This window comes from Polistes fuscatus, unplaced genomic scaffold (genome assembly GCF_010416935.1).
Source record: "Polistes fuscatus isolate 324 unplaced genomic scaffold, CU_Pfus_HIC Scaffold3, whole genome shotgun sequence".
NCBI classification, from domain to species: Eukaryota; Metazoa; Arthropoda; class Insecta; order Hymenoptera; family Vespidae; genus Polistes; species Polistes fuscatus.
The window spans coordinates 12604995-12626298 of record NW_025113107.1 but is presented as its reverse complement, the minus strand read 5'-3'; the positions used below and the strand labels follow the sequence as shown (position 1 = coordinate 12626298).

General features: G+C 29.5%; 1 protein-coding gene and 2 non-coding genes across 3 annotated transcripts; 1 reads left to right on the top strand and 2 right to left on the bottom strand.

The window, feature by feature from the left end:
* The first annotated feature begins 1432 nt into the window (after window positions 1-1432).
* Trnak-uuu lies at window positions 1433-1505 on the top strand. Its single transcript has one exon. It is a non-coding gene; the product is annotated as a tRNA-Lys (tRNA).
* A 3209-nt stretch (window positions 1506-4714) lies between these two features.
* On the bottom strand, window positions 4715-4787 carry Trnak-uuu. Its single transcript has one exon. It is a non-coding gene; the product is annotated as a tRNA-Lys (tRNA).
* An 8142-nt stretch (window positions 4788-12929) lies between these two features.
* On the bottom strand, window positions 12930-17608 carry LOC122519605 (enhancer of split mgamma protein-like). The gene is made up of 4 exons (XM_043639177.1): window positions 17547-17608; window positions 16318-16407; window positions 13406-13777; window positions 12930-13307 (listed from the first exon to the last, which is right to left on the bottom strand). Exons 1-4 carry the CDS (start codon window positions 17598-17600, stop codon window positions 12930-12932), a joined length of 894 nt encoding a protein of 297 aa, XP_043495112.1. The 5' UTR covers window positions 17601-17608.
* Between the last annotated feature and the right edge of the window lie 3696 nt (window positions 17609-21304).

The window sequence follows — 21304 nt, the reverse complement described above, 5'->3', positions numbered from 1 at the left end:
GTACATGGAATTTTTTCTACACAAATACTTTTTATCCTCGACATTATCGTAATCTTTCGATTATATCATTTGAAAGTTATTTATTAGAATAATCGATTTGTATATAGGCAAATTATTTACGTTAGAAAATATATTTTAATTACTTGAGATTAACGGGACGACGAAGTATCCGTGCGATCTCCACGACGGCCAAGAAGAAAAGAGCGCTGATTCGCTAATCATCTTTGGTCTTACATTTTGGACGTAAAGTGACCAATCAGAAATTCCCAATTACCATATAGAAATTTCACGCAAACAAGCTTGCCCCGTCACACGTACGTAGCTCGCCTTTCTTCATGACCACGCTAGTCAAGCTAGATATGATAATTTATTTATTAAATAAATAAAAAATTTATTCTATTTTTCTATTTAAGGTACAAGTATCTTGTTAATATTTTAAAAAAGTAACGAAAAGAATAAAGACAAAATGCACTATAAACCTTATCACACCGCACAGAAGAACATACATAATTTATTTATTACATAAATAATATACATGTTTTGTGTATCAAGTACATACATTAAAGAAGAGTTTAAAAGATTTTAAAATGAATCCAGGCAATTTTTTTATAGTTTTTAAACGAGCAAACACCCCAGCTTTCTTCCATCATAATGGTAAACTTTAATAATTCACATTTTCCATTAGTATATGGTTTATTAATTGTTTGAATATATTGATTGTATAATTGTTTAGAGAAATGTACTTTCTTTTTTCATTTACGTATACGTGTACATTACGTATACATTAACAATTATTTTAATACACTAATGCACTTCTCTTATATTGCAGCTAAATTTTATCCTCGAAGTCATCACTGCGCAGGAGCATTAAAATAATTACATAAAAATTAAAAGAATACTAAGATGAGAACGATATAATCTTAAATTTATGGATTAGATGGATTATTCACTTTATACACATGCGCAACGTTCGCAAAGTCATATAAACAACATCTAATAAAAGTACTTTCATAGAGGACAACGTCTCGTTTCAACGGTGGATTTCGAAGGGGACGGTACATAGATCATATATTCCGATCTTTTAGACAACAATAGACATTCCTATCGATTATTTAACAATTATTTTAATATTCTAATGCAATCTCTTTATATTTCACATTGTTTAAACACATATGTACTGGTTTAAACATTACATACTTATTAACATACTTTGAATATAAAATAATTTTAATGTGATATTTTTTTGGATAAAAATTTTATTATCCAAATTCATCATTGTACAGGGACGTTAAAACAAATGTATATTAGTTTAAACAATTACATAAAAATTGAAGGAATGTTTATATCAAAACGTTGCAATGTGATTAAGTTTTTAGTGTATATTGTCTTTATCTTACTCCTTATTTTTTGAATATTAACAAGGAACGTAGAAGCCCGGATAGCTCAGTCGGTAGAGCATCAGACTTTTAATCTGAGGGTCCAGGGTTCAAGTCCCTGTTCGGGCGAATTTTTTTTAAGGTAGCATAGTCCAGTCAACGCGGGCCTTTTCCTCCATGTCTCAGGAAAGAGGGTAAGAACTTGATATAAGGGTAAATAGACGACGCTGAATCGAATGGTGCTAATTTTTTTGCGGTAAGAAGTGCCGTTTTTGAGTAAAAGGGTAAAAAAGGATAAAAATTGGTAAAAAATGGCTTTATCTTAGAATCTAGGCATTTAATCGAAAAAAGTTTCAAACAAAAGTTGTAGAGAATTAAAATATACATAAAAAATGTTCTATGAGTTATCTTCGTATTTTCAAAAATAAGCGAATAGAATTGGATTGAAGATGGGAAAATAATTGTAAGAGTGGGGAAGCAAGTCCCGCCTCTCAGTCGGCTTTTACACGCGAGCGGGCTAGTGTGCGTGCGAGCGTCCGTGTGCACTAATACACAAACGAAGGATCTTCGGCAATCTTCGGGACTCTCGGTCTTGAATGAAAGTGCGAGTGAGAGAACAAACCAATATTTCTCTCTTTTTATTTATCATGCGATAACGAGTATTATTGTCCTTGGCCATCGATTGTTGAGCGTTCTGATATTTCTCTTTTTATATTTTTTCTTTCGGTAGCGAGAATTTTACGTCTTGGCCATCGAGCGTCGAGCGTTTTGTATACGAGTGCGAGTGAGAAAGAAAACCGATATTTCTCTCTTTCTATTTTTTCTTTCGGTAGCGAGAATTTTTCGTTTTGGCCATCGTGCGTCGAGCGTTTTGTATATCTATATATATCGGCGTATAAGCGCGGCATTTTTAAATCGAATCTTGATGCTTATGGCACGCCGTTTCTTTATTTATTGTCAAAAATAATGAACCTTGAGTAAAAAAAAAATAATTCATTTTAACAGAAACTATTATTATTTAGTTGAGAGTAAAAATAATGAATTAATTTTGTGTCTCGCCATAAAATTAATTAGAATAATTAATTGATATAAATTCTTTGCCTCACAAAAATTTATTTGTATATCAAATTGAATACGTATTCTCTTTAAGACGAAATTTAAAATTTAAATATTTTTCCTATTAAATTATGTATTTTATAAAATTTTAAATTACTGACTTTTTGTCTCGTAAAAATTTATTAGTGTATCAAATTAAATACATATTTGAAAAAGAAGAATTTTATATCCACACATAAAATTAATTCAAGATATATATGAAAGGATATTCTAAAAACGTGGAATTTATTTTTTGTCTATACATAATTTTAATTCATTTTTATTATGTTATAAGAAAAAGTAATGCATTCTGATTCATCTTCGAAGTCTTAAGAATTGTACGAAAAAATTGAGCTATTATCAAGTGGTGCGTTAGCGTAAGTAGTAACGTCTTCGCTTCTCGCGCTGGGTATTTAACGTTCGATTCTTCGTGGGGGAATTATTTTTTTATAAGTTTTTCTATCCTTAGGTTATATAAATTGTTTTTACATTTCCTAATTTCTAATTATATATAGAAAAAAATTAAAATTATTACAAAAAAATTAAAAGCAATAAATTTTTTTACATCTTGCACAAATAAAGGAAGATTTATTACTTAAATTACAAATTCATCCTGTAAATATCATCCTAAAAATGTCTCGCTTCGGCACGTTAAAAATTAATTTTTGTTATTTATTGGATATTATTTAATTTATAATTAGTAACTTTATTACTCGCGTAATAATGTTGATTTCTTAATAAATTTTATATCGTTAGTGCAAAATTTGAAAAAAATCTGAGGTGGGACTCACTGACCGTCTCCTTGTTAAGGATAGAAAAACTTATAAAAAAAATAATTCCCCCACGAAGAATCGAACGTTAAATACCCAGCGCGAGAAGCGAAGACGTTACTACTTACGCTAACGCACCACTTGATAATAGCTCAATTTATTTCGTACAATTCTTAAGACTTCGAAGATGAATCAGAATGCATTACTGTTTTCTTATAACATAATAAAAATGAATTAAAATTATGTATAGACAAAAAATAAATTCCACGTTTTTAGAATATCCTTTCATATATATCTTGAATTAATTTTATGTGTGGATATAAAATTCTTCTTTTTCAAATATGTATTTAATTTGATACACTAATAAATTTTTACGAGACAAAAAGTCAGTAATTTAAAATTTTATAAAATACATAATTTAATAGGAAAAATATTTAAATTTTAAATTTCGTCTTAAAGAGAATACGTATTCAATTTGATATACAAATAAATTTTTGTGAGGCAAAGAATTTATATCAATTAATTATTCTAATTAATTTTATGGCGAGACACAAAATTAATTCATTATTTTTACTCTCAACTAAATAATAATAGTTTCTGTTAAAATGAATTATTTTTTTTTTACTCAAGGTTCATTATTTTTGACAATAAATAAAGAAACGGCGTGCCATAAGCATCAAGATTCGATTTAAAAATGCCGCGCTTATACGCCGATATATATAGATATACAAAACGCTCGACGCACGATGGCCAAAACGAAAAATTCTCGCTACCGAAAGAAAAAATAGAAAGAGAGAAATATCGGTTTTCTTTCTCACTCGCACTCGTATACAAAACGCTCGACGCTCGATGGCCAAGACGTAAAATTCTCGCTACCGAAAGAAAAAATATAAAAAGAGAAATATCAGAACGCTCAACAATCGATGGCCAAGGACAATAATACTCGTTATCGCATGATAAATAAAAAGAGAGAAATATTGGTTTGTTCTCTCACTCGCACTTTCATTCAAGACCGAGAGTCCCGAAGATTGCCGAAGATCCTTCGTTTGTGTATTAGTGCACACGGACGCTCGCACGCACACTAGCCCGCTCGCGTGTAAAAGCCGACTGAGAGGCGGGACTTGCTTCCCCACTCTTACAATTATTTTCCCATCTTCAATCCAATTCTATTCGCTTATTTTTGAAAATACGAAGATAACTCATAGAACATTTTTTATGTATATTTTAATTCTCTACAACTTTTGTTTGAAACTTTTTTCGATTAAATGCCTAGATTCTAAGATAAAGCCATTTTTTACCAATTTTTATCCTTTTTTACCCTTTTACTCAAAAACGGCACTTCTTACCGCAAAAAAATTAGCACCATTCGATTCAGCGTCGTCTATTTACCCTTATATCAAGTTCTTACCCTCTTTCCTGAGACATGGAGGAAAAGGCCCGCGTTGACTGGACTATGCTACCTTAAAAAAAATTCGCCCGAACAGGGACTTGAACCCTGGACCCTCAGATTAAAAGTCTGATGCTCTACCGACTGAGCTATCCGGGCTTCTACGTTCCTTGTTAATATTCAAAAAATAAGGAGTAAGATAAAGACAATATACACTAAAAACTTAATCACATTGCAACGTTTTGATATAAACATTCCTTCAATTTTATGTAATTGTTTAAACTAATATACATTTGTTTTAACATCCCTGTACAATGATGAATTTGGATAATAAAATTTTATCCAAAAAAATATCACATTAAAATTATTTTATATTCAAAGTATGTTAATAAGTATGTAATGTTTAAACCAGTACATATGTGTTTAAACAATGTGAAATATAAAGAGATTGCATTAGAATATTAAAATAATTGTTAAATAATCGATAGGAATGTCTATTGTTGTCTAAAAGATCGGAATATATGATCTATGTACCGTCCCCTTCGAAATCCACCGTTGAAACGAGACGTTGTCCTCTATGAAAGTACTTTTATTAGATGTTGTTTATATGACTTTGCGAACGTTGCGCATGTGTATAAAGTGAATAATCCATCTAATCCATAAATTTAAGATTATATCGTTCTCATCTTAGTATTCTTTTAATTTTTATGTAATTATTTTAATGCTCTTGCGCAGTGATGACTTCGAGGATAAAATTTAGCTGCAATATAAGAGAAGTGCATTAGTACATTTGTTTTTCTTATTAGTGTATTAAAATAATTGTTAATGTATACGTAATGTACACGTATACGTAAATGAAAAAAGAAAGTACATTTCTCTAAACAATTATACAATCATATATTCAAACAATTAATAAACCATATACTAATGGAAAATGTGAATTATTAAAGTTTACCATTATGATGGAAGAAAGCTGGGGTGTTTGCTCGTTTAAAAACTATAAAAAAATTGCCTGGATTCATTTTAAAATCTTTTAAACTCTTCTTTAATGTATGTACTTGATACACAAAACATGTATATTATTTATGTAATAAATAAATTATGTATGTTCTTCTGTGCGGTGTGATAAGGTTTATAGTGCATTTTGTCTTTATTCTTTTCGTTACTTTTTTAAAATATTAACAAGATACTTGTACCTTAAATAGAAAAATAGAATAAATTTTTTATTTATTTAATAAATAAATTATCATATCTAGCTTGACTAGCGTGGTCATGAAGAAAGGCGAGCTACGTACGTGTGACGGGGCAAGCTTGTTTGCGTGAAATTTCTATATGGTAATTGGGAATTTCTGATTGGTCACTTTACGTCCAAAATGTAAGACCAAAGATGATTAGCGAATCAGCGCTCTTTTCTTCTTGGCCGTCGTGGAGATCGCACGGATACTTCGTCGTCCCGTTAATCTCAAGTAATTAAAATATATTTTCTAACGTAAATAATTTGCCTATATACAAATCGATTATTCTAATAAATAACTTTCAAATGATATAATCGAAAGATTACGATAATGTCGAGGATAAAAAGTATTTGTGTAGAAAAAAATTCCATGTACATTGGTATGCATTTTTCTAGGCAATTATGTATATATCTTGTTTTACGGCATCATTTCTATAGATATCGACCTATAATGTTCAATTTTGATTGTTTTGATTAATAAAGTATATATTTCGATAATTTTTATGTTCCTATATACTATTTTTGACTATTCGATATTTTTCTATAATAGATGGAAAAAATTCAAAAATATCAAGCAGCCATGATACCATCAGATGTAACTACGTTTCCTTGCGGGTGGACCCCTTTCGTAATACGTCACTGCCACCATATTGGAATCCTGTCAAGTGTATATGTTCCAGCATACTGAGTTATCTCGTTTAATTCAGGTAATTGAAAAGTATTTTACACCTTTCTATTATATATCAAACGATAGCTAGACACAAGATTTGTATACGTGAGTGTTTTCAAAACGAAATATTGAAAAGTTCGAACGATATCTGTGACAATGTAACATCGATATATCTCGACGTTCCACCAAATCTCACCAATGTTACTTAACAATATCTCTTCTAATTTCCAGCTTTTTTCATGGTATCGATACTTACTACCATCTCTAATGATGCTCTAATTAATTATTTTTTATAATTATGTATTCAAAGATCGTATTTCGTATTAAATTCGATTCCTGTCACATACACACACATACAGGCATATATACATAAGTATAGGTTAACCGCTCGTACACACACACTCATATATTTGATTTTCTTTATATTATACTAATGTAATTTTTTTTTTCTTTTTTTAGGTTACAGAGCATTAACAGAGCCCAGCATGAATACATATACTCAGTCTAACAATTGTGTTTACTCTTTTTTATCTTCATATTCATCGAGGTAAGCGTTATTCTTTTTTTAACCCATATAGAAATATATACAAAGAGTGAGAACGAAAGTGAGAGAGAGAGAGAGAGAAAGAAAACAATACATTCGTCCTACAGGCAATTATGAATGTGTGTGTACATTTCCAGGAATTTCTCGAGCTGAAAACAGAAGAATAACCGCCGAATACGAAACGTAAACAGCCGAGCACCGAGCATTCGACACTTCTAGGAGATATACGCAGAGAGATCTCCATTCCCCTTCCGTCCTTCAACGAGTAAAGATCTAACGAACGTGACGTATTAAACTATTTATTGATTTTATTTCTAACGTTGTCTAACGTTTAATACTTCTACATTCTAACATTAAATACTTTAATAAGTTTTTCATTAGATAAAATAGTATAAAAACGTTTTATTTTTTAGATTACTCTTTATTGAGTTATATATTATAACTTAAAAAATTTTCAATAAATATTTTAAATAACATTACATACTTTGTATGTAATATTATACAAGTAGTGAGATTAAGGCAATTAATATTGCTTGAATTTATATTGATTCTTTATGATAGAATATTTTTTAAAGTGTGCTATGCCTTCAGGAATGATTCGCAGGAAATATTGTAATATAATTTTTAGTATGTTTCAGCTTTTCAGAGTTTTATTTAATTTTATTTTATTCATCGTCATCCTAAGGGTAGGATACCCATCCTGCAGTCATCAATGAAGACTAAAAGTAAGTATATTTTTCTATCAAACACTTCTATGATAACTTTAATGGATTTTTATTATAACGATGATATTAATTGTTCTTTTTCTTTTTATGTTTCAGAACATCATTGCAATCGAGCGCGTAGGCAATGAAATACTCGTGTGTTGCATCGATAAAATAAAATATAAAAAGTCGGAAAGAGTAGAATCAGTGTTGATCGTCGCATGTTAAAGTTTCGTTTGCTCGGTTAAGAAACTCGCAAGTTTCTTTCATTCGGTTTTAACATGTGTTCATCGTCATCCTAAGGGTAGGAGACCCATCGTGCATTCATCGATGTATATACAAAGTGAGTATATTTTTGTATTTAATAATTCAACAAACATTTTAATTGTTTTCAGTAATAGTAATGATATTAATAGTATTGTTTTTTATTTCTGTTTCAGATTGCAATCGTGCGCGAAGCAATATACGGGAGTGTTGTATCGATTGAATATAATTAAAATCACGAATTAGAAGCACGTTCGTTCGCTCATTTCAACTCGTTCGTGTTACGCGATTGTATTAGAAATTTTTCATATTAAATTAACTGCGACCAAAGCAGTAATTGCATTAGAGTTTGTTCGAGTAAAGTTGTATTTTTATCTTTAAACAGTCGCACAGACTGTTCGCGTATTAGAGCCAGTGCATCAATGAAGATTTTTCTACTTGCATTGACTGTGTGCAAAGCAGTCTTTGAATTAGTTGTGTAGAATCAGTGATCGGGCGTAAAACAAATTAAAATCAAACGAGAATAAGAATCAGTGTTGTTCGCCGTATAATAAAATTTCGGTTTCGCGATAAGAAACTCATCTATAGTTTCTTATTTTCGTTTATACCGCGTTTTTAGATTCACGCGAGGTGCATCGCCATGGTGCAATTGAATTTCATCCCATTGGAATGCATTGTAAGTATCTATTTTTATTTACATTTTATTCGATTTTATTTTAATATGATTTTGGATTATATTGCAGATAATTTATCGTTATGTTCTATTTTATGTTACAGATAAGACGATGGATTTCCTTACTTTGCAAAGATGTGGAATGAATTCTTCGATGGATCTTCGATGGATCTTGGATGGATTTTCTTCAATACCAAATCGAGGCATTCTTCGATCGTCAGACTACAATACTTGCTGCGAAGTAGGAGTGTTTTGGAGCCATCGTAGAACTTCTTACGCAGTGAGTCAAAAAGTTTAAAGTCCCTCCGGTGCTCAATCATGTCGAGGATGAAAGGTCCTGATCGGCACGAGTTACTGGTTGTAATTATTTCAATAAATTAGTGACGAGCACATGAGTAATTCCTTTCTAGAAGTTACTCATGAAAATTGTATATTGTATTGTATATTGAATTGTATATTTTATATTAGTTCAGGATAGGTTTTCTTGTCTCACCGGTTAAATTCATTTAATTAATAATGCAATTGATTAATGCACTTTCTTTTTAATTACGTGATGTGTTCGTGGTTAGTAGTGATGAAATCGAGCATTTATTTACTCGTTTTCGTCCAGAAAAGCATGTAATAAATGTCTTACATGCATTGCTTCGTACTTAGTTTATCTAATCGTGATTAATTTTAATATATCGATACTTCGATATTATAAATAAATGAGCAAGAAGACAAACTCATTCGCGACGGATAGATTCTAGCAATTAAGTGGTGGCTCAAAGCCCAGTTCTTTTATTAGAACAGCCAACTTAATGAAAGGAGTCGTCCCAGGTTTTGAAATATAATACAAGATATTAAAAGATATTCAAAGTTATTATTTATTAAATAAATTGTAGAGTCCTTAGCCGCTTAGATGAATTTTTATAAAAATGTATTTATATTTTATGTATATATGTGTTTTTAATCATATTTTTTAGATCAGGATTTTCAGCTTCTAATGTACTAATCTCCCGTTTCTCCCCCCTATACTTTCTGCGTTCTCATCTATGCGTGTGCCCAGGTGCTACTCGTATGGGTGAGAAACGGTTAGTATAGGTTTAGTTTTAAGTTTTTCTCCCCCTATTGGCGGCTGTCATTGTGCTAGTGATTGCACGATGTACTTTACACCTGTGTGTGCGTATTAGGTAGAGTGTTTTGTACATCGTTTCGCGATACTTTTTAATTAATGCATTATTTATCACTTAGAATACTACTTAGTATAGCAAACCTAGAGTTAGGTGTGATATGAAAAATACACATGGTTGTATTTTTCTATTTATATTAAATTTTTCTCATTTCTTTTTGGTAATATATAAAATCGTTTTGAATAGTAGAGTTACCGCATTTATTTGTGGAAACTTTGATATACTTGTACATTACTAGTATGCATATATACTAGTATGTACCAGTATTTTTGTCTTAGTCTTTTATGAAATAATCATTAGCCTTGGCAGTCGATTACAGCATTGGTACGTACTCCCATAATTTTAGAAAACACGCGTTTGAACTAGGGTGTCGGAGGTGCCCCGGGGCATGCTCTCTAGTTTAGGCTTTTGCACCCTGGTGGTATGTGTGAGAATCGTGGACTGAGTGGGTGGGTATGTATGTTTGTTTTGTAACTTGATTGTTGTTAAATACGGGTATTTGGCGGGCAGGTAGCATACTTCTCTGAGCGAATGTGAACATTTTAATTTTAAGTAGGTAGGATCCAGGAAAGGCACGAGGTTTGCTTCCACTCCGGAGAGGAAATTTCGCCTACTGGTTTATACAGAATTGTTGCAAAATATTTCTTTTTTCATTCTATTATGCTTGCTTTGTAAACTTATTTTGTGACTCTTCTGTAGTCTTTATTATGTATCATGAGATTCTAAGGGATTCGCAACGATTTGAAAGATTCCTTTCTATTTCGATTCTATCTTGATCGAGATAGACTAGAACAAATTCGCAAATACTTTGATTAACTTGATACTTAGTTTTAAGTATTATAACTAGCACTTCGTACTATCGCGATTTTCTCAACTAGTAATATTTGATATAGTTCAACATAACGAATGAATGAAATGAAAATATAGCAAGAAAATGCATAACATTTATTGCATTATTTATTTCAATTCTATTTTATTTTTTAACATTAAAAATGCGACGTGTTATTAGGTCATCGATTATTATCTGCTTGGACATTCGTTTAATTGTGCTCGTGTATATGTCAATGAACTCTAAGTTCATTGATGGTTCACGAGCTTTAATATAATGAGCAAAGAATATAAATTAATTTTTTAATAATTGGGAATTAAAATCATCAAAGAATACGAGCTTATTTGCAAAAGTAGTATGAAAGATTTTATCTTACATGCACGTAGGAAATGTCCAATGCAGTTTTCAGGTATGAAGAAAGAAGAGGCTAAATGCCGAAGAGGCTAATGCCGAAGAGGCCCCCACTTAAATGTGGCTGAAGAGGGCAACTACATAGACTATTGAGCTATTTTCAAAGATTCAACAGCAAGTTCGAACTTTCTGAGAATAGTTCTCTAGTCGTATTTTTTATTTTATTATGTTACTTGCTTGCTCGTCATTAATTTGTAGTTGTAATTGGAGATGATGGACCATTCCATCTCCTTGGCACGTCAAATCTGTGTCTAAATTGTCCAAAAGGTGCATAAGTTTTTAGTTAGTTAGAGTCAAAAATATTAAAATTCTCGTATTATTAAATTTAGAAGTTTGAATAACGTTCAGTAAATATTACAGTCATTTCTTTTTTCTTGTTTCGTCTTTAAGACTTTTTACTGTTATTGTATTTTATTAAATTTGTAGTTTTTCTTTTTTATATAAAGTAGTTTAAAAGTATTTTATAATAATTAATAGGATAATATTTTGTATTAATAACTTATTATAATATTTGTACTTTTCCTGTTTCTTAATTAATTATATTTTATAATGTTAAATCAAACGTTTTAATTTAATTTTATTTTACGAACGGTGAATAGAGATTTGATAAAATTAAATAGGGAATTCAAATGAAAAGTGCATCTGTAAATTGGACTACTTATCTGTTAAGCTATTCTATCACTTTATTGTATGATTAATATAGTTTCTTCTTGTTACAGGTGATCATCGTTGGATTTATCATCGAACCATCTGAATTTTTTTTTATTTGAGTGTCTTAAATTGCTTCATCTTTAAATATTTGTATAAATGCATTTCTGAAGGCACACACATGTTTATACACTAAAAATTAAATATAATTATATAATATTCTATTATATAATATAACTATATATACTATCAAAGAATATATCTATTCTTTGATAGATTTCACCGTCATCATTAAGTACCTACTATCGCCCACTGGTGGTTCCGTGGTAGTAACTATGATGAATCTGGGTGGATAAAAAAGGGGACCTGAGAACTTCTATATGCATGTATGGAGTTAATTTTTATTTATCGACATCATATAACATAAAGTTTTACTGTATCATTTGTCGGTAATATCAAAATTTGTCTTTTCATTTGATTTAAAGTAAATAAGCGTATAGATAAAAAGCATAAAATATTTTTATTAAAATATCAAGACTCGTAATAGTATAAAATAAAGTTTTAAGTATAACTGTAACTTTCATTTTGCTATCACAGGTTAATCACACACAAAGTATTAATATTTATATGAAAACTGGAATAAATATCTATAATGAGTGATATGATTTGTCGTAAATGTTCTTCTCTCTTAGATAAACTTAATCTAATGTAAAATAATAATTAAAGAAAAGATTAAAGATTCAATATATAAAAGTACAATATTTCAAATCGTTCATTCGATGCTTCAACAAATGTTTTAAGTTTTATACGATTAAACTATACGAACAGTAAAAGTATAGTTCGTTGTTGAACATTTAAAATGATTTTACAAATAATTGGAGGTAATATTTTGTCACATTTTCTTATAGTACTAACTATGATTAACTTAAAATAATATCGTAAGAATGAATCGTACAATACTATAATTACGGAATTAAAGCCATATACCAAAATAAGGATCAATAGTATCGTAATACTATAATCCTGCTTAATATTAAAGTTATTTTATATCGTAAGATTTTAACGATTAATACAACGTAAAACTAATCACAATTGATTAAGCGAATAAATAATATTATACAAATATTATTTATAACAAAAAATAATTTCTCGCTACCATGGTCTCCACATGAGATCATCATCATCCACCCGTTCAACGTCAATTTCCTCTTCTTCTTCCATATTAATTCTTTGCGGATTAATTGTTTTACGTTTGACCATAGAATTTTTACGATTTTCTTTAGTCAATGCTAATTTAATCTGATCGTTATCGTGATATCTTTTACAATCTTCTAACGAGCCAATCGTTGTTTCTATTACGTTAGAAGTACTTTTAAAAGTACCTGTTTTAACATCGATAGAATGATCCGTTTTATTAACAGAAATTGGAATATTCATGTCGGTTGGAGAAATTGGACTGATCGGACAAGGACAAGAGATCAAAGTACTATGATCCAGATCGATTAACGTCGTTGAAAGATTAGGATTGATCTGAAACACAAAAAGTAAACAAAATGTTTCATCTTTTTATTTTTTCTTTTTTTCTTTTTCGATTATTCTGAAGAATATAAAAATTGATATAAACTCACGTTTAACGAGTTGATCTTGGAATTATTCTGAAGACCTACGGCTAGATGCCTGGCCAAGTTTTCCGCTGCTTTGCCAGGAAGTGCAGCTAAAAATCTGCAAGCTTCCGTAGCGCAATGTCCAAAACCAGATTGCCATCGGCTTTCGGCAGTAGTTTCGTCGTTCATTATCGTCGTCATTCTTGTTGTTGTAGTTGTTGATGCTGTTGTTGTTGTTGTTGTTGTTGTTGCTGTTGTTGTTACCGTTGCCGTTGACGTTGTTAAAATACCAGAAAACAAACCGGCGGCACGAGCAGCTTGTGATCTTTGCAAATGTCGTACCGTCAATTCTAGAATTTCTGCCTTTTCCAATTTGCTGATATTTTCACCTTCCGTCTATAAAGAAATTTTATCGTAACTATTTTCTTTTAATCTAAATGAAAATGATCGTATAGCATATTTTGAACGAATTAGAAAATAAAATAAATAAATATTAAATAAAATTGATTATTGAATAGATAAATATTAAATAAAATAAATAAATATATTGACAAATGAATTTTTTCTTTTAACATTCTCTGTTGATTTGTAAAGAGTAATGATTTATTTTTTTGTGGAGATAAAATTAGTGTACGATAGAAAAAAAAAAAAATACAAATAAAAAGCGCACAAAGATCAATTTTTGTAATTTAAATTATACTTAAATCGTAGACTTAAAAGATAAATTTAATCAAACTAATTAAATAAAGAATTATACCGTTTTACAGATATAATATATAAGTAATGTTACATTTTAATAATTAATATAATGCAATATGTGTTTAATATGTAGAAACAGTAATAGAAACAATTTACAATGTAAAAGTTTAAATATTTTTTAAAAGCACGCATATAGTTTTCTAATTTGTGTTAGATGAATTTAAAGATCGTAATCTCAAGTGTAATCTTAGTTTTTCGTTTAATTCTTGATTCGATTCGCTCGCACGAGCTAGCAGTTACCTTCGATCTAGCGATCAAACTCGACGAACGATTCGAGAATCGATCCTTTTTCATTTGATGAAGAGAGTCGTGCATGACTGAATCACGGAAGAAATCCTTTTCTTTTTCCTTACGGACACGGTACGTTCCTTTTGTTGGTTTATAGAAAGACGAGCAATGGATCGGTTTGATTACCGAAACGAATTCAAATCCAAAGTCACGTAAATTTCTTTGAGGTCTTTGATCTTCAAAGCGAAACGCGATAGACTTTATTTTTTTCCAATCCTATTATCTTAGCTATAATATTACCTACGGTATATCTCCGTACTATTCATTATTTTTATTAAAAAACAAGACCGAACGGAAACAAAAAATTAATCGAAAAACTTTGAATCTTAAAACGTGATTTCTTTTTTTATATTTGTTAATAAATTTTATCAAGGATTATTCTTCTATCGGGGTTAACATGCAACAACAATATTGTTTTATCATACATTTATAAGAGAAAGAGAAATAGAGAGAGAGATAGTATGTCAATTTGTAACAATAATTAAATATATTAATCGATAAGCGTACATCATCTTTTTATATTTTTAAATAAATATCGTCGCATAAATGAACAAAAATAAATGCTTATATTAATATTTTATATTGAAAACCGCGCGGATATCGGTATTCGAAATTGTGTAAGATAATGTAAAATAATTAGAACGAACGAACAGGTAGGGGTGGGGGGGTGAGGGGGGGTGGGGGAAGAGAAATATGAAATACTAACAGAAGTGAGAGAGAGATAGCGATAAATTTATTCGAATAATTAATGAAGTTGTCGTGGCAACAGTAAATGTCGTTGACATTTCAACGAGTTCCCACGGTCCTTGGAATATATTTAAGAGGAGGAAAATGGTATTGCCACGCGTAGTTGCGGCTGGAGAATGCGTTTCCTGCCAGGAGCGCGAGCCGTAAAATTGCAGAACAGAGGAGAGATCGTAAATAGAGTCGTGCGAAGTTTGAAAAAAAAAAAGAAAAACAGAAAAACAAGACGCCTTACTTTTTGGACGGAAAAAAAGAAATCGCACCGAGCGCACGTGCTATTTGAGTCAAACATAAATACACCTAACATTCATTTAACAATAGGTATTCCATTTTAATCAACGATAATTATTACGATAACGTATCATATATTTGATTATTTTTTCATATAATAGATAAATAATAGAATGACACATAAAGAATAAATAATAATAATAAAGATAATAATATATAATATAGAAGTGTTATAATTTTGTTTAATAAGATGGATACGTTTAATTATGCGAATGGGTTGAAAAAGTAATTGAGTTTCTATAATAGGAACAATTTTTTTTTTTATATTAAAAAAAAAGAAACAATGACGGGGTTTATCGTTGAGGCTCAAAACTTTTCATCTCAACCTTCGTATATCTATATATTTAGTAAACTTTGTATTCATTTTTTAAACTTTGAACAGGAATTGTTATTAATAAATAATAAATAATAATAATGTAAGGATTTTTTTTTAGAGAATACAAAAAAAAAATATATGATAAAATAAATAACTCTTGTAAAATAAAAAAATAAAACAAAACGAAAATAGTAAAATTAATATTGAAATCTGCTAAATATCTAAAGTCTTCTTGATTAGAATTAGTTTTCTAATTTATACGGTCGCACGCATGAATGAATCTAAACGATGTTTAATCGACACTCGTTATATCGTTTTTCGACTGTGACTAATAGAGAAATCGTTTGAATCGAGTTTCTAGAGAATATCTGGATATAAGTTTTAAATGTTTTTACATAGCTTTCGTTCATCGATATATTATACCGTAAGATCATGATGATAGACTAGTTTTCTTTTTATATTGTATATATATATATTTCTTTTTTTATTATTGTTTATTTTTTCTTAATAATATTTAACATTACACGATCCTACTCACTTCGTGTGCATCCACCATGAGATCTTTCAGTTCGTCGAGACATTGATTTATACGTGCTCGTCTTTTTCGTTCCAATAGTGGTTTCGTTATCTGAAAAAAATTAACATTGATAATATGCTTAATAACAATTTATATATATATATATATTTGTGATGATAATTATTATAGTCAACTAAGACAAAAAAATTAAAATAATGAATTTTTGTAGATTTACGTTATAATATAAATAATTATATTACAAATAAATAATAATAATAATAATTAAACGAGGATAAAATTTGAAAAGTATCGACGTACCTATGTAGAAAAATAAAGTTGAATTTGATCGAAAAAAAAAGAAAAAAAAAATATTATTCCAATCCACCCCCGAAATATACTATAAAAACGATTTAGAAAAAAATAATAATAAAATATATAACAAAATATATAATAATTTTTCTAACAATAAGATAAAAAGAAAAAGAAAAAAAAATTACGGAAAATAATATTAAATAATAGTAATATAAAATAAATCAATTCTTTTATTTCGATCTAGTCTACTTTATTAGAAAAAAAAAAAATAAAATAAAATAAACGAAGAAAAAAATAAAGTTAATTCGTTGTTTTTCTAGTACGATATATTATATTTCTATAGTTAGATTTTTATTGAACACCTTGTATAAGAAAAAAACTTTAATTCTTTAGTTCATGACGCGTGTTTCATTCATCATTATTTTCTTAATTTTTCTCTTTCTCTCTCTCTCTCTCTTTTACACACGCGAATAATCGAGTCACGATTCTCGACTACGTGTTTTATCGCATGACGCGATTTCGTTGGTTCTCGTGCGATTAATTTCTTCGTACAGTCATCATGCTTGATCACAATTTCTAAGAAATAAATACATAATCAAAAATGTATCCTTATAATACTATTCCCCTCGTCAAGCACTCGAGTATGACATATTCGAATTGATTTCTTTTCATATCACAATACACACACACATGTATATTATATTGTGTACATTAATGAAAAACAAAGAATTATTATTATTACTATTAATCGAAGAAATATTATTCGAAAATTATTTAATTCGAATTAATTTCAAACTGTAAAACAATACGACAAGGTAAAAAAAAAAGAAAAAGAAAGGAAGAAGAACAAATCAACGAAGGAGGAATAAAATATTAATAATAAAACAAAAAATAAAACCCAGAGATACGCGCGTAATATCCCTTTTTTTTTTCCTTACCTTTTTGTATCGATACGTTCTCGAAACTGGATGCGGACAATCGTACGACATCATTGCACGATTTCGCGTTATCCTTGAATATCGTCAACTGCATCCGGCAAAATTATCGACACCGTTAAACTTTATAATTAAAATCTTGACGACGGAAAAGAAAACACAGTTTTTGATTTATTTTGTTGGAGGGAGGGGGGGAGTAGGGAGTGAGTGGGGAGGTTACGATTGACTTTAATTTCGTATACGTCGTTGGATGCATGCGTGCCAAGTATAAGAACAAATAAACAAATAAAAAAAAATAAAAAAAGAATAAAGAGAGGGAAATAATACGATACGAGTATTCGCGATTGGATCGAAAAAGGGAAACAAAAAATTTGGAGAGAATAAGAGTGAGAAAATAAGTGTTCGTGAGAAAGAGAGATAGAAAATGCTGGTGCACGGCTTCGAGTCCCTACGCGAACTGACTCGAATGCTTCTCAGCTCTTCTTGGCATTCCCCCCTTGTAATGCTTACCCTCCACTCAACTTCGAACCCTCCGGAACCGTCCCTGGTAAAAGGCACTTTCTCAAATAAAACCTCTCGCTCTACCAAACTAACTCAATTTTCCGTATTTTTTTCGATTGAATAAACAATCTCCCATTTTTTTATCCCTCCCTTTGACTCGTGGTTTCTTTTCTTTTATTTATCACCTGTTCGTTTTTTTGATACTCGAAATTAAGAGCAACCAAAGAATCGGAAAATTTTTACCGTAGGATGTAATAATCCTTATTTTGTTGAATTATTTTTTTTTTTTTTTTTTAAATATTTATGAATTTTATTATAAAAATATATCAAACGATTCTTGTCGTTTACATTATTCCTCTATCTTTTTGTTTAAATACAAATGCAAAATAAAAAAAGGGGAAAACATTCGAAAATTTTCTTCCCCAAAAATTAAATTAAATAAAAAAATAAAAAATGACGAAATTTTTCTAACAACAATTCTTTCACCGTTGTAAAATTATATCCGCAGTATAAATAACATTGAATATTTTGTTGTATAATATTAACAAATTATTGTTGTATAAAATATAAAAAATATACAAATCACATTTTTTTCTGTTTTTTTTTTCTATTTCTTTCTTGTAAGTTCAAAAAACCATAGACTAGTTTTTAATTTCTTTCTTTTTTGTTTTATTTTAATTATTAACATTATGCATGTGTATTATACTAACATGTAAATATATTCTATTTCTTTCTCTTCCCGTTCTCCAGGAAATCATTCTTAGTTCGCGATAATGGAGACGACTAGACGCTTAAAACGAAACCTACTCGAATTACTCGTTTTGCGGTATTATACTTTAACTGACGGCGCGTGTCGATTTTGTTTAAAAAATATATCGCGAACGTTATAAACGGTAATAAGAGTAACGTGTCTACGGGGTTTCTTGGTTAGCTAACAAAGTTGTATAATATTAAAATCGATTTGAATTTCATTTGTGATTGCATATCTTCAAGGCATTGATACACGCATTATTTAACTTTCATTTTGATACGCTGAATTAGCGTTTAACTTTCTTCTTCTTCTTCTTATTCTTATTCTTCCTCCTACGAAGATAAATAATAATCGAAAGGGACTTTCTATTGTAGACGACTTAAGCATAATATGAGAATATTATCCACGTATATTTATATCTGTGTATATGTGTGTGTGTGTGTGGATTATATATTATATTATTTTTTTCCTTATCTTATTATGATTAATGGATAACGAATAAATATATGACGATGTTCTATTGAACATATCAAAATCGTGTATTTTTTCTTTTTTTTTTAACTTTTTATTTAATTAATTAATTAATTGATTATAGATGCAAAGTTATTAACGGCAACGTGTTCAATTTAAAATTTAAAGTATCGAATTATATTTTATGTTACTAATATTAGGAAAAAATATATATATATATATTATAATATAATATAAATAAATATATATATTGAAGTTTTTTTTCAATATATTCATTCTTTTGTTAATATTAAAATTGTGTTATAATTTGTGGAAGGTTGTCACTTTGATCAAAGGTTGACGAAAACCGAAAGATAGATTTATCTTTTTAAGTTCTCATTTTTTCTTTTCACTTTCGACCTTTCTCGTGCATTTTTTTCGTGTCAGATAAGAGAGAATATTAGGCCGGACGTGGTTCCATTAAGATTATCTTATTCTCGTCGGTGTTCGGCAGATACTTAGAAGTTCATTCAATGCTTTTCTTCAAGTCGTTACTTGACACGATCAAATTTTATCCTTTCGTTATAAAATTTGTTTTTTTTTCCTTACAAGTTTTTCCTCTTTTTCTTTTTTTTTTAAATCGAATTTCGTAAAACTTTCCCTTCTCTTTTGCTTTTTTTATATTAAAAAAAAAAATATACAAAATTCCTCGTTAAAAATATTACATTAAAATTATATACAAAATATAAATTAATACTAAACGATAAATTAATTTTCTAATAAAAAAAATCTCCTTATATGATAAATTATATTAAAATTTATTCGTTTAATACAAATAAAAAAAACCATTGTGAATTATTCAAGGATTTATTATCTTCGACTTAAAAAGTCTCACAATTCTCGAATAACTTTGACGAGGGTTATGTGGGATGAGACATTTAACTGACACGGTTGGAATACTAGGAAGGAAAATAATAATTAGTGATGTCACCATAAACGTTCGAAGTTCTTCTTATCCTTGGTGAGTCCTTATCGCGTACTCGTGATGATGAAAGGGAAGGAGAAAAGGGTGGTGGAGAGTCCGTAGAAGGGAAATGGTATATCGTATCCTATCGCAAGACTCTCTGGAATGTACATATATATACACACATATACACACATACTACTTTACTAAACGACCAAAAGCGTGCGAATGTTTACGAGTCGTCTTACAACGGGCTTCTTTTTGACGCCACGTAGGCGTCAATGGGAACCCATGACGTCGTTCGTCCTCATAGACGCAGACGTCTGTCTCCTTGACATCCGAACCCATTATCATCTTAATCTTTTTTTTCTTCTTCCATTTGGTGTTTCTCGTTTATCGAAAGAACAAACAACAAAATGTATTAACGTAAACGTATTTATGCATAATATATTGCGTATTTTCTCATGTCAAATTTTAACTCGTTCTTTCGAAGTCATTTTTCTATTTTATTTATTTATATATTAGAATTATATATTTTCGGAATTGTATTTTTCAATACGTTGATTATTATTAGTGTATTATTATATAATAGTTTTAAATTTCTTGTTGTTTTTCATCTTATCGAAGACAATTAAATTATTGTATATGGTAAACGAGTATATTATGTATAACGAATGAATGAAAATAAAATTGATATTAGAGAGGTATTTCGATGTAGAAAAAATTCAATACGCATCTTGACAATTTTCTAATCTCGTGTAAAAAAACTAGATGGATCGGTCGGCATAGCATCAAACGAGCTTTCAGCATACTCATTTCCAATATACATTTATATAATTAATAATATACGATATAAGATTGTGTAATAAATGATCGATTAATATCTTAATTAAAAATTGAACTTCAATAATACACAGATACGCCTGTCCCAGTGTCTGTATGTGTACGTGTGTATGTGTATGTGTGTGTGTGAAAAAGTTTCGTGAAGGATCCTTCGTAAACGAGAAGTTGAAAGATTCGTACGAATACATAAATAAATATATACATGTTTTCTTAAAAAGCGAATTATACCAATTCACTAATAAAATGAAGTCG